The sequence below is a fragment of the Rhinatrema bivittatum genome, chromosome 3 (assembly GCF_901001135.1).
Source record: "Rhinatrema bivittatum chromosome 3, aRhiBiv1.1, whole genome shotgun sequence".
Classification (NCBI taxonomy): Eukaryota; Metazoa; Chordata; class Amphibia; order Gymnophiona; family Rhinatrematidae; genus Rhinatrema; species Rhinatrema bivittatum.
In genome coordinates, this window is record NC_042617.1 from 324411291 (window position 1) to 324425144 (window position 13854).

The following is a 13854-nucleotide window of genomic DNA, read 5'->3' on the forward strand; positions in this document are numbered from 1 at the left end:
GGAGAGGGCTGTGCAAGAGCTTGTTTGATTGCTGCTGATAGTGCTTAAAGACAACCCCATTTTATCTGCAGCCACATTCCAGAGTACAACAGACTAGTGGAGGTTGAATTAAGCTTCCTGGGCCAACTGTGGGATGAAGAGGGAAGGGTCTCCTTTCATGATTTACTGGATGAGTTTGAGCTGTAGGAAAGGTTCAGGGAGGTTTACGAAATTATCAAGGCATATGTGTGCCGGATAGAGGGGTTTGTCCTGGACGAGGTGGTTGTCCTCTAGGGTGAAGTGTTTATGTTGCTAGGCTCTGGGAAGAAACTAAAGTCCTTGATTTATAGGGCCATTATCATTATGCTGGAGGAGAGATATTGAATGTGCAGCCTGATCGACAGTTAGATCTAGGGACGCAACTGGGAGAGAGGGACTGGGGCAATATTTGAAAGAAGGTGCATAGAGTATCTATATGGAGCTGTAGATTAGAGCTAATGTACAAACTGATTAGAAGGACCTACAGATGTCCTTGTATTACACTAGGTTTTCTCTATACTCCTCTCTGCTGTACTGGAAGAGGTGCGGGGAGGAAGGATCATATATACATATCTGGTGAGGGTGTGCCCTGGGGGAAAGTGGAGCTGAGGATTGCAGACATTTGGGGACACCACGTAGATCTTGGGCCAGTTGTGTGCCTTCTTGGATTGCGGACTAACATGGCACTAACGGCACTCAGCGAAAGCTGTGAGCCCATCTAATTCATTTGGCCAGGTTCACTATTGCTTCTCATTGGAAATCAGAGCCGCTTATCTCTTTGGTACAGGCAGGTGCATGACATAGCTGTGGTTGGGAAAATAACTTTTTCTCTCCATAAGAAATACCTGTATGATTGAATATATTTCCAGTAAGGGGCCCATATCCTATGTAGGAGCTCTGGTTCTTAGAGAAGGGGAATGGAAGGACTTCAGCCCATGCAAGCAGTACGGTTGGGTGGTCCACTTGCTTTATCGATTATGCTAAATATGCAGATATGTTGTGGGATACAGCTTTTTGTAATACTGGTAATGTTTAATGTATTTGCCCTCTCTGATTTTAAAATAAAGAGTTTCAAAAAAACCTCCTATATTACTATTTTCTTCTCTCTTTTTAAATATACTAGGCCACCTCTGGCTACTCAACTGAGGGAGGAAGACCCTGCTATCACCTCAGGAATGCCATGATCAAACCTGCCCTGTGCCTGACAGGCTCATGTGCACATGAGAATGCATGGAGATGGAGAATACTGACAATCTGACATCTGTGCAGGGCTATATATGAGTAACATCAGTGAATCACTGTTCTCAGTCTCCATCTGTATCCACTTGTGTGAACTGGCCTCCCTGTCTGAAGAGCAAAGCACTTGGTCTCTCAGTGCATTATCAAGTTGTGGAATTGTTGCAGGGGACATGATCAAGGCAATAAGCCTAGAAGGATTTAAAAGAGGTTTGGACAAGTTCCTGGAGGAAATGTCCATAACACATTAGCAGCCAGGGAGACAAAAGAAAGCTATTGCCATCCCTAGGAGTGAGTAACAGTAATTTAATTAGATCTACCAGGTACTTGCAACCCAGATTGGCCACTGTCAGGAGAGGATGCTGAGTTCAATGGACCTTTGTCTGACCCAGCATGACACTTATGTTCTAACCATACCGCTTCAGATCCTGCAGCCCGCTGGATTCAACCTACTTCAATATCCTTTATACTTTCTGCACTCATAAGCTTTCACCTCTTGTAGCAGAATTGTACATCAGCGAGGAAAAAAAATGCTGAAATATATCAGAACACTATAAATAAACTTGTCTATGCCAAAGATGTCTGCAAGCTGCAAGGGTCCTCTTGCCATCCAGAACTTTCTCCTTCATTCCCATGTTATCTACACCGGTGAGATGTCATCAAGCTACAAGGCCTCCATATTCCTCTCCAAGATCCTCCCCCCCATCTTCACTGGTCCAAGACATCAGGAAGCTTCGAAGATCCTGCTTCCTCAGCCATACCCTGCAGTGCCAGAACATTCTCCAAGCAGAAATTATATAAACCTACTTCCAAAGCAGGACTCTATCCCAGAGCAAACACAACCCTAGCTTACCTAGTATAAGATACCTATGTCAAAAATGGGGTAAAAAAATTTATTTTTAGAGAATATATGGTTACCTTTCCAGGTGGCCTCTTTCCTGTCCTCTTTCGTCCGTTTTGTGCAGAAGCCAAGGACATCATAATTCTATTCACTTCAAGCCCGGTCTGAAGCTAGCCCCAAACACAAGAGAGAAGATGTCATACACAGAGGTATTGGATCTTGGCCCCATAAGGGAGGCAAACTTAGAAATGGATAGGATGGCTCTCGCCCAATGTAATGAGGGCCTTCAAAGATCACTGTGGAAGGCACACAAGGTAAGCAGCAACATGTTTCCCCACCTCAAATATTAAGAACTTTACTTAAAAACCTTCAAACTATACCCCAGGCTACAGCCATGTTTGCAACTATCACAAATTCCAAAAACACATCAGAATTTGATTGGCGTATGTTGACTTTTAAAATTAGTTCTTGTCAATTCATAATCTCCTGATCAAAAGAGCTTATGCTCTAAAATTTCAGCACAGGGAGGTTAAGGGTGTGGTGGATGGGACAATCGAACTGGGGGCTTGGCAGAGCTCCGCTGTAACTGCTATATCAAACTTCCTGTTCAGGTCACTTGAAATAGCTTGGGATGGCTAATTGTACACCCACTCCCCCCCAACCCCTCATACTTCTGTTGTAATCCTAAATACTTACAGCTCTGGTGTAACCAATCACCTTCAAAAGCACACACCAAGTGAATCAGCTCCACCTGGGTTAAACTCTACTAATTCATGACGACAGAATAAATTCAGCAGTTCCGGTTGGTTCTTTCTGCTGGGTAATGCATTTCAAAACAAAGTCCCAACTATGAGCACCAAGCAGTTATCTTAACCACTCTGGGACAAAGTTGGGGAAAAGTACACATCTGAGGATAAAAATTGCAAAGTCCTTGAATATCCCTCGGAGAAGGGTCAAAACAAATATTAGGAAGTGAAAGGCGCATGGCACAAACAAAACCGTTCCTAGATCATGGGATAATGTCTCAAGAACTGCTGAGCAGACCTGGGTTCACTTGTTAAAGAAGGGATATACTGTCTTCCACCACAGACTGGCAAACTTACTGAGGTCTTTAAAGCAGGATCATTGGGAATGGGTGAACAAAGCCCTAAGGTAAGTAAAACATTAAACACTTATATAGAATTGGGAAAAAGGGCAACATCCAGAAGGCTATGTACACTAATGCTCATAATATGAGAAATCAAGTCCCAGATTTATTTAACATTTTTATATACCGCAGTTCATGTAGCAAAGTTACATATCACCTCGGTTTACATTAGAACACTAAACAAGCATGTGAGAATGCGATTACATTGAACAAGGGAGATAAACTTGGATCAAAAATGGAACTGGGGAAATAAAGTACTAATGAATAAATAAATAATGAATAAATAAATCTAGAGATACTATTGGAAGCAGAGGACTTGGATGTAGTGTCCGTCAAGGAGACGTGGTACAAGGAAAACCATGATTGAGATGTAGTTATACCACGCTACAGTCTATTCAGGAAGGACTGGGTAGGAAGAAAGAAAAGTGGCAGCTCTATAAGTATTAAAGCAACAGAACTACAGGGCTTATAAGAACATGCCATACTGGGTCAGACCAAGGTCCATCAAGCCCAGCATCCTGTCTGCAACAGTGGCCAATCCAGGCCATAAGAACCTGGCAAGTACCCAAACACTAAGTCTATCCCATGCTACTGATGCCAGTAATAGCAGTGGCTATTTTCTAAGACACCTTGATTAATAGCAGGTAATGGACTTCTCCTCCAAGAACTTATCCAATCCTTTTTTGAACCCAGCTACACTAACCACATCCCCTGGCAACAAATTCCAGAGTTTAATTGTGCATTAAGTGAAAAAGAACTTTTTCCGATTAGTTTTAAATGTGCCACATGCTAACTTCATGGAGTGACCCCTAGTCCTTCTATTTTCCGAAAGAGTAAATAACCAATTCACATTTACCCGTTCTAGACCTCTCATTATTTTAAACACCTCTATCATATCCCCCCTCAGCCATCTCTTCTCCAAGCTGAACAGTCCTAACCTCTTCAGCCTTTCCTCGTAGGGGAGCTATTCCATCCCCTTTATCATTTTGGTCACCCTTCTCTGTACCTTCTCCATCGGTACTATATCTTATTTTGAGATGCAGCGACCAGAATTGTACACAGTATTCAAGGTGCGGTCTCACCATGGAGTGATAGAGGCATTATGACATTTTCTGTTTTATTCACCATTCCCTCTCTCTTAATTCCCAACATTTTTTTTTTTTTGACTGCCGCAGGACACTGAACCGATGATGTCAATGTGTTATCCATTATGACACCTAGATCTCTTTCTTGGGTGGTAGCTCCTAATATGGAACCTAACATTGTGTAAGTATAGCATGGGTTATTTTTTCCTATATGCATCACCTTGCACTTATCCACATTAAATTTCATCTGCCGTTTGAATGCCCAATTTTTTAGTCTCACAAGGTCTTCCTGCAATTTATCACAATCCGCTTGTGATTTAACTACTCTGAATAATTTTGTATCTGCAAATTTGATTACTTCACTTGTCATTCCTTTCCAGATCATTTATAAATATATTGAAAAGTACAGGTCCCTGAGGCACTCCACTGCCCACTCCCTTCCACTGAGAAAATTGTCCATTTAACCCTACTCTCAGTTTCCTATCTTTTAGCCAGTTTGTAATCCATGAAAGGACAGCCCCACCTATCCCATGACTTTTTACTTTTCCTAGAAGTCTCTCATGAGGAAATTTGTCAAATGCTTTCTGAAAATCCAAATACACTATATCTACCGGTTCACCTTTATCTACATATTTAGTAACTCCTTAAAAAAACTGAAGCAGATTTGTGATGCAAGACTTGCCTTGGGTAAAGCCATGCTGACTTTGTTCCATTAAACCATGTCTCTCTATATGTTCTGTGATTTTGATATTTAGAACACTTTCCACTATTAAATAAGGTAAGGAGCTTGCATTGTGGGTTAATATGGAAAGAGAATTGAACATAAGCATATACTCATGTAATATATAGACCTCCATCGCAAACAGAAGAAATAGATAGATATTTAATGGCGGATATTCACAAAATTGCTATTAAAAGGAGAGATGCTATTACTAGGGCATTTCACTCTATAGGATGATGATTTGAACATCCTGACTGCAGTGTCTTCTAGAAGCAAGGACATGCTGGATTCTCTGCAGGAACAACTCTTCCAGCAGCTGGCAATGGAACCAACACAGGAGGGGGTAATATTGGACCTGGTGCTTACCAGTAAGGACATTTTCTGATGTTATAGCAGATGATCATCTGGGATCCAGTGATCACTGGATGGTGTGGTTAAGTATTGGACTGCAGGAGTTCCCTGTATGTACCCGGATCAGTCCAGACAGTGGGTTGAGCCTCCTTTCCAGCAGACGGAGAAAGAAAAACTCGAAGGGTATCCTATATCAGGACAGTGCTCCCCCTGCGTCCCTTCAGTATTTCTCTGCCTCCAGCAGATGAAGGTGGCAGAACCTGTGGTTCCCAGTCTTTTAGGCAATGTCATTCTTTGCGGAAGTTCTTTCCTTCCCTCAATTCAGGAAAGCTTAAAAAAGGGGGGAGTACCTCAGGAAGTAGTTAGTAGGGATGTGCTTTTTTTTTTTTTTTTAACAAATGCATAACATGCAACAAATGAATCCATTTTTGTTTCGTTCATGGACCCCAAAAATAAGGGGAGTATACCCATGAACTTAAATGAAAATGTGCTTCATTCGTTTATTGCTCTCATTCAAGTCTATGGCTGTACTGAGTAAACATGTGTAGGCAAGGTCTAACTGGTAACTATAGCAACCAACTCTTGCCTATGTGACATAGTAATCTCCTGGGAGCTCAGATGAAACAAGTTTGCAAGGAGATTAGACAAAGGACAAATCGCAGTCAAGTATCTTTTTAACTAGCCTAGAGCTGCCATTCTGGATGAGGTGATGCCAATGCCTTCCCACTGATAAATCTGAGCATGTGCAAGAAATTATTTGCTGTCTTGCATTTTGCAAAGAGGAGTTATGAATTCAGAAGCTCTCTTAGAAGGAAAAGCTTTTAAAAAGAAGGCATTGGCAAAGGACTTTTTCTGATCTCTGCCTCAGTCAGTGGTGTCTCACTCACTATGACAAAAAGAGGTAGCATCACTGCTTTCTTTGTTCACAGAGAAGGGGCGGGGGTAGGGTAGGAGTGGATCAGAAATTGAAGCAGTGCCAATGAAGACTGATTTTTGTTTATCTGCAGATACACTGAAGTGAAGAGCAGCACAGCCTTGCTAGCCTTCTTTGTATGTGCAAAAGGATTCAGTAAGCAGTGCACTGAGAGGCATTTTTGCACACTCAGAGAGCCCTAGAAAGGCAGAGACTGATTGTGTGCCACCACTAGCAATCTGTTGCTAACTGCTTGACAAATTGGATCTGTGCTTGCTAAGCACTGACGTGAACTCAGTCTGAACTAGACTGTGACATACATACATTCAGCAGTATAGTAGTGTAAGTGCTGGTACAGTATGAAATTGTGATATCAAAATCCCCAGTGGGCACTTCAAATTCCATCATTCTACTATAAGGAAAGGGCAGGGAAGGGAATGGCAGCAACAGAGGATTAGGTGCTGCTTCAGATCCAGAAGGAAATTAAATTGAGAGACAATGTGCTATCACCACCTGTTGCTCTCCCTCTTGTTTTGAAGCGGAGCAAAACGTGGGAGAGCCATTGGAGAGGCTGGTGTTAAAGCAGGGCAATGCAAGGACAGAGGCAGCAAAAGTGCAAAACCCAAAGCTAGCAGTGCACTCCTCCATGATTACTGCTTTTAAAGTAATGAGATAGTATTTTCAACAACTGATTCTGAGGAAGAATCTTAGCTTCTGATTCAGGGAATCCCAGATATTGCAAAACAAGTAGCTGAAGAAAATTTGGGAAGTCTAGTCAGTAGCATCTTAGTCTTTTGTGAAGTGATGGGGGGAAGAGAGATGATACTGAGAGCAGTCAGAGAACATGTGTGATGCCCCTAGCCCTTTTCCTCACGGTCCACCCTCAACCTCAATTCCAATGCCAGCATCAGCCAGCAAGGATGCAGAGATTGTGAAAGACATCCCTGATCTAAACACTTTAAAAGTGAAGAAGGACCCACATTTAGCTCAGTGTGCTCACTGCAAGAAAGACATCAGTCGAGGAAAGGTACTGGGGCATCTGACAAATGCCGGTATACCAGAATCACGGGCTAGCATGGGCATCAGGGAGTGTGGAAGTACTAGCCTGTGGACTCTGCAACTCGCAGCAAAAGCCATAGGAAAGGTGAAGACTTTTCCCCAAGCTGATCCCATAGTCCCTTCCACTAATCTGGTGGCAGGCCAGGAGCCCTCTGCTATGTGTCTGCAGCAGCAACCCACCACAGAAGAAATGGGGTGATGCTCTGTGTCACTGTCCCAGGGCAAGAGGCAGGCAGTATTGAAAGTAATAAGGGGCATCAGGGAAATTATTGCCCTGGATGACCACCCCCAGCAGATGAGGATCCTGGGCTTTAAATGACTTCTGCACCTATTAGGCCCCCCAAAGTACCGTCCAGAACGACATTAAATAGGCAGATTATCCCCACCCTGTACAACCAGTGCCATAGTCACATGCAAGAGCAGTGGGGCATAGTGTGCATTTTTGCCAGCGACATATGGACCAGTGCAAATGCTACCCACACTTAACTCTCCTTGACAGCACACTGGTGGAAGCTGGCCGAGGCAGGGGCAGGCAGCAGCTCTAGCGGGGACCGAGCATCAGGGTGCAAGTGGGCTGTGCTGCACACCCAAGTGACAGATAGCCCTCAAATAGTAACAATATATTAACGTAGTAATGACAGCAGAAAAAGACCAAATGGTCCATCCAGCCTACCCAGCAAGCTTCTTATGGAAGTAACTAAGCCTTAGGTTAAGGGTAGTAAGAGCAAGTTTGCTTACCATAAACGGTGTTTTTCGTAGATAGCAAATGAATTAGCCATGCTGTCTGGGTACGGTCCTCCATGCCACTAGGTGGCGGAGCTCTCTAAGTATGGTTAAGTCTTTAGCTAGGCACTCCCTCCTGTATATCGCTCGCTCTGCCTGAGGTACCTCAGTCTGTATCAAAGCAAATGTTATGCCATGTCAGAACTGTCCGGGGAGGCAGGTGGGTCAGAATGGCTAATTCATCTGCTATCTATGGAAAACACCATTTACGGTAAGCAAACTTGCTCTTTTCACGTAGATAAGCAGCTGAATTAGCCATGCTGTCTGGAAGTCCCCAGCTGAAGTATTGAGAAGTTGATTTTTTTGATTTTTTTTATGGTGCTCAATACGGGATGTATTGGCGGACAGTTCCTATGAAGGCTGTTTATGTGAGGTACATGTGCTCTTCTGTAGGATAGTCCGTCACAATAGCTCAACATCCGCAGCTTGATAATCTAAGCAGTAATGGGATGTGAAAGTATGTAAAAATGATGACATCACCATTTTACAGATATGTATGATAGGTGCTTCATGAAAGTGGGGAATATGAAACAGAGAAGCCGAAGTCCTCAAAATTATTTATTAGAAAAGCAATATTCCAGTAAATGACCAATGTTACTTAATGCGTTTTGCAGTTGTAGATAGCGACTGCGATCGTTTATGGTAACAAATTTGTAAACCGTTGGATATCCAGGTGGAAAACGTTCTCTTTGTGACTGGACATCCTTTAGCTTTAGGAATGAATGAAAGATACAGTTGCGAAGGACTGTTTGGTGAATGGGTGCAACTGTGTACAATAGGGAAGCGCACACTTATCGTCCAATGTAAGCAAGTTCTTCTCCTTGTCATTTTCATGAGGTCTTGGATGAAAAATGGGTAAGGTGATAGTCTGGTCGAAATGGAAACTAGATTATTACCTTTGGTAGAAATTTAGGATGAGTGCACAAGGTCAACCTGAGATGATGGAATGCAGATAAGGAGAGTAGTGAACAAAGGTTTGAAGGTCACTAACTCGTCCCGCTGATGGGAAAGCCATTAAGAAAGTACTAACCATGAGAGGCATCAAAGTTACAAGTCTCTAATGGTTCAAAGGGAGGAAGCATCTGTTTTTCGCGGATTATGTTAATATTCCACGATACTGGCGGTGTCTTTATTGGTAGACACCCTCCATGAATGTGGAAAACAAGTGAATGATATGAAATAAATTCTCCGTTTAGCAGAGTATGGGAAGGTGTTATAGCACTTAAGTGAACTAGCAGCAAGGATGCAGAGAGACCTTCACTGTATAGGAGATAGAGGTAAGAAAGAAGGTGCTTTGGTGGACAAGGTAGAGGGTCCATTCCCGTTGTGGAGCGCCCCGAAGTGAGACGAGACCACTTTCTCTGGTAGTTGAGTATGGTCGAAGGCTTCCTTGAGGACAGTGATATGTCCTGGAGGGAAGGATGTAAGTTCAAGTTGCAGTAGATGATCCAATTCAACCTGCACCCCATGAGGTGGAGGGAGGAGTGAAGATGATAATGTAGGGATCCATTGTCCTGGGTCAGAAGATGAGGATGCTGCTCAGGGGAATTGGGTCTGTTATGGACAGATGCAGTCGATAATTGTACTATGGTTGTAATGGCCATGCTGGTGCAATAAGAATTAGATTCGACTGCTCTGCGATACATCTCTGGATTGTCCGAGAGTTGAGAGGTATCGGAGGGAATGCATAGAGTTGGTCGTGAGACCAGTTTATGAGGAATGCGTCTGGAGCTAGTCTAAGCGGGCTCGGGTACACCGAGCAGAAGTTCTCCAGCTTCCTGTTGTTTTTCGGTTACAAAGAGGTCAATGGAAAGAAGACCTCATATGGAGAATATGTGGTGCGGAACCTTCTGAGCTAGTTCCCATATGTGGGAATGAAAATGCTGCTCAGTTTGGCTGCCATGGAATTGTGTATTCCGGGAAGTTACATTTTTAAGAAGGATGGATCTGTGATGAGTCCAGCTTCTCTGCAGAGGTTCCAAGAACCTGATCCTCCTTTGCTTATGTAGAACAATGTAAATTGAATGTCGTAGGAATCATTATTACCATCTGTGGTAAGGCGCTTTCGAAGGTGGGAAGGGTGTTTCTGTCCACCTTGAGGTCTAGGAGGTTTATGGGCCGCACACGTTTGTATGTGGTCCATAGACTCCGAGTCTGTAAGTGGGCTAGGTGAGGTCTGCATCAGTAGTGAGTGGTACATGATGCCCAAGGGGTCGTAGAGGTGAACCCATTTATGTTAATATGGGAGAAGCCACAGTAGGTTTTTCTGCATGTTGTTATGGTTATAGGGTTGGACAATGGATGGAAGATGTGATCCTATTGGCTTTTTATACCTCATTGGAGACGACACATATGTAGGCATATATGAGGAGCTATGTAAATGATTGCTGCCATGTGTCCTAAATGAGGTTAGGACTTGGCGTTCCGGAACTGTTGCACTGTGAAGTAGAAGTGACGCCAGCATGGAGAGAGCTAATGCTCTCGGATGCGGTAGGAAAGACTTGTCCTGAATTGTGTCGATATTTGCTGACATGAATTGTAAAGTTTGTGTGGGTTTTAAAGTGATGTTTTGCAAATTACTGGGAGGCCTAGATTGTCTAGGCAGGAAAATAGTACGAAGTAGATTTTGCGCGTAGGAGAGTCTGATTTGGCGCATTGAAGAACCCATCATCTAGATAGGGAAAACATTTTACCCCTTTACGATGAAGGTGCGCCAGTGCTACTGTCAGATCTTTTGTGAAGACCTTGGGGCAGATGAAGGCCGAAAGGAAGGACCTTATATTGGTAGTGACTAGCTGTCTGCCTGGAAATAGGTAGGACCAGGAATCTGGATGCATTGGTATGTGTATCTTTTAGATTCAGGGAACACAGCCAATTCTTGGGTCATAGAAATGGAAGAATGGACTTGTGGGAAGTCCTTGAACTTCTCCTTGTAGAGATTTTTGTTGAGTTAATGGAGGTCTAGGATGGGACGTAGGCCTCCTGACCTCTTGGGAATTAGGAAATATTGAGAATAGCATCCCTGATAGATCCGTTGGTAGAGTACTCTCTGAATGCAGTGATTTTGGAGAAGAGCAGTAATTTCCTTCAGTCTGGAATTTGAGGGGAGACATGTTTCTGTGCAACTACCTGTTAAGGTTGAGAAATGAAGAGTAATTGTGTTTTATAATGGAAAAAACCCCAACAATCCAAAGTGATGAGCTTCCAGATTGGAAGGAGGTTGAGTCTCCTGCATCACTCATCAGAAGTATGTGTGCAGGTGGCAGTGTGCCAGAATTAGTCTACACAGGGCAATGGTCTCCAGTCTAATCTGGAGACCATTGTCCTGACCTGGGTGTCATCATAGACCATCAACTAAATTTCAAACCATACATCAACTCCCTCCTCAAAGGTGGTTTCTACAAACTAAATGTCCTCAGGAAACTCAAACCCTTACTACACGCTCAAGACTTCCGCACTGTAGTTCAGACCACTATGCTTGCAAAACTGGACTACTGCAACTCCCTGCTACTCGGCCTCCCGGCTTCCACCATCAGGCCACTCCAGATCCTCCAAAACTCCATGGCCAGTCATAACAAATACCCGCAAAACTGAACATATCACCCCTATTTTAAAGGAACTGCACTGGCTACCTATCGCCTTCCGATCTCAATACAAAGCCTTGACCATCCTTCACTGCTCACTACACAAATTCAACCACACCTGGCTCGAAGAAATGCCTCGCTTCCGCACATCGAACCGCCCCATAAGAAGTACCCATGCAGGCACCCTACACACCCCTACCCTCAAGTCTGCGCATCTGTCCCTCACCAGAGAAAGGGCTATCTCCATAGCTGGTACCTCCCTCTGGAACTCGCTCCCCGCCCCCCTCCGTATAGAGCAGTCTCTCACCAAATTCAAAAAAGGAATCAAAACTTGGCTCTTCAAGCAAGCCTACCCCGATACAAACATAACATAGACCTTAGCCTAAACAGTTCTCACTATTGACCTTCCCTAGCCAGCCTCCCCCCCGCACCCTCCACCCCTAGCACCTCCCAACCTCTTCCTTTCCCCTGATTCTTTGGTACGCTACCTTCCCCTTCCCTGAATCTTGTTTGGAACTCCCCCGACCCATGAATCCTTAGCTAAGATAACTTTGTTTTGATTGTATAAAGTTCTCTTTTCCCTTTCATCCCTGCCCTTTTGCTCGAATATCTGTTTTATAATGCCTCCTTTATATTTATTTCACCTTTGTTATACCGTTCTTTGTTTTGCTATGACCATGATTCGGTTTTTGTTCTTTGTATTTACTTTTTCAGTTCAATGTAAGCCGGCATGATGTGCCTTACGAATGTCGGCATAGAAAAAGCCTTTAAATAAATAATCTCAATGGTACATCAATCGTCTGGAGGCCCGAGCGGTTCACATGGCGCTCAAGACGTTCCTGCCCCTGCTCAGACTGTTTGTTTTTTATGTTGAGGTTTTGGCGGTTGCAGGGTTTGGTGAAGCAGCGTAGTCCACTGTCTTTACACCTGTTGTTAATATGTAGTCACGATGGTTAGCGAGACAGAGGCTTATAATGGAGATGAGGGTTAAGGTCCTCTTCCTTTTTTTTTTTTTTGTAATGATCGGCAGTGGGCAGAGACTGAAAAGTAACATCGTGCTATATATGGATGTTGGTGAGATGTTAATGAAAAAAGGTTGATGTTCTCTGTCTCGTAAGCCTTGTGAACTGTTCAGTAAAATTGATGTTGGCAAAGAGATGCTAGATTGTATGGTAAGCTTTCGCCATGTCGGGAACCATGTCTGTTATGGCGGTCAAACGCAACCATAGAAGACGTCCAGTAGTCTAGGCATTCATTGAAGTCTGAAAAGAGACACCAACTCTATGGAAATTGTCTCGTAGCCTACGCAAGATATGCGTGATGGTTGGAAGGGAGGCCTGGAGCATTTTAGATGCAATGGTCTATGCTTCCTTTTTTTTTTTTTTTTGAAAAGTCACAGTGATTCACTAAGTAGTACGTTAAGGCAGTCAAGTGGATTTTTGTAGTAAGTGACCAGTTCCGTAGGCATCTCAAGAAAGCAGTGGAATGCCTAGTATTACTAGGCATTCCACTGCTTTCACCATGGTCACCATGCTGAGTCCAGTTCCAATTGTGGAACTGGACTCAGCATGGTGACCGTGATTAGCATGCGAATGAAATACACGACGCTGTTTGGTGGCAGGACGCAGTCAAGGACGGAATGGGTTGCAGTATGCGAGACTCCGTTCTTCTCTTTATTTTATATATATTTTTTGTCACTAATGCACATTTGTAGGTACTAGCGATGAGTAAGCGCACGTCCCTCTTTTGGATGACCTCGTGTGTAGCTAGCTGCGAGGCAATCCGACGCGTGGGCGCCCTGGTGCATACTTGGGCTGACCGTTTATTTGCAGCTAACGCCATGATTGTATCAGGCAGTTGTTGTGCAGGCGGTTGGTATGCAGAATAGCATGCCCCCGCACCGTCTCAGATGTTTCCTTTTTTTTTTTTTTTTAAATTTTGCACCTACGCTCATGCATCGGCTCAACCTTGTGCCCGTGTCAGATGCCATGGCACACTCTGGGCCCGTGCAGATACTGCGGCACGTCCAGGCGATGGCCAATAAGTGGCATGCCCGTCTTCTGTTGCTCGTGTCCATGTTCCTGTATGAGCACAGAGCAGGGTGGCCGCAGTTGTA

At 43.9% G+C, this 13854-nt stretch overlaps 1 protein-coding gene across 3 annotated transcripts in view; it reads right to left on the minus strand.

Moving 5' to 3' along the window:
* Positions 1-13854, minus strand: part of CEP57L1 (centrosomal protein 57 like 1) — a 146873-nt gene that overhangs the window by 41093 nt on the left and 91926 nt on the right. For 2 of the 3 annotated variants that reach the window (XM_029595298.1, XM_029595297.1), the window contains one exon: positions 2173-2265. The exons of the other annotated variant lie outside the window; for it this stretch is intronic. In XM_029595298.1, the coding sequence (XP_029451158.1) occupies positions 2173-2265 (93 nt within the window). The remainder of the gene's footprint in view (positions 1-2172; positions 2266-13854) is intronic. 3 annotated transcript variants of the gene reach the window in all.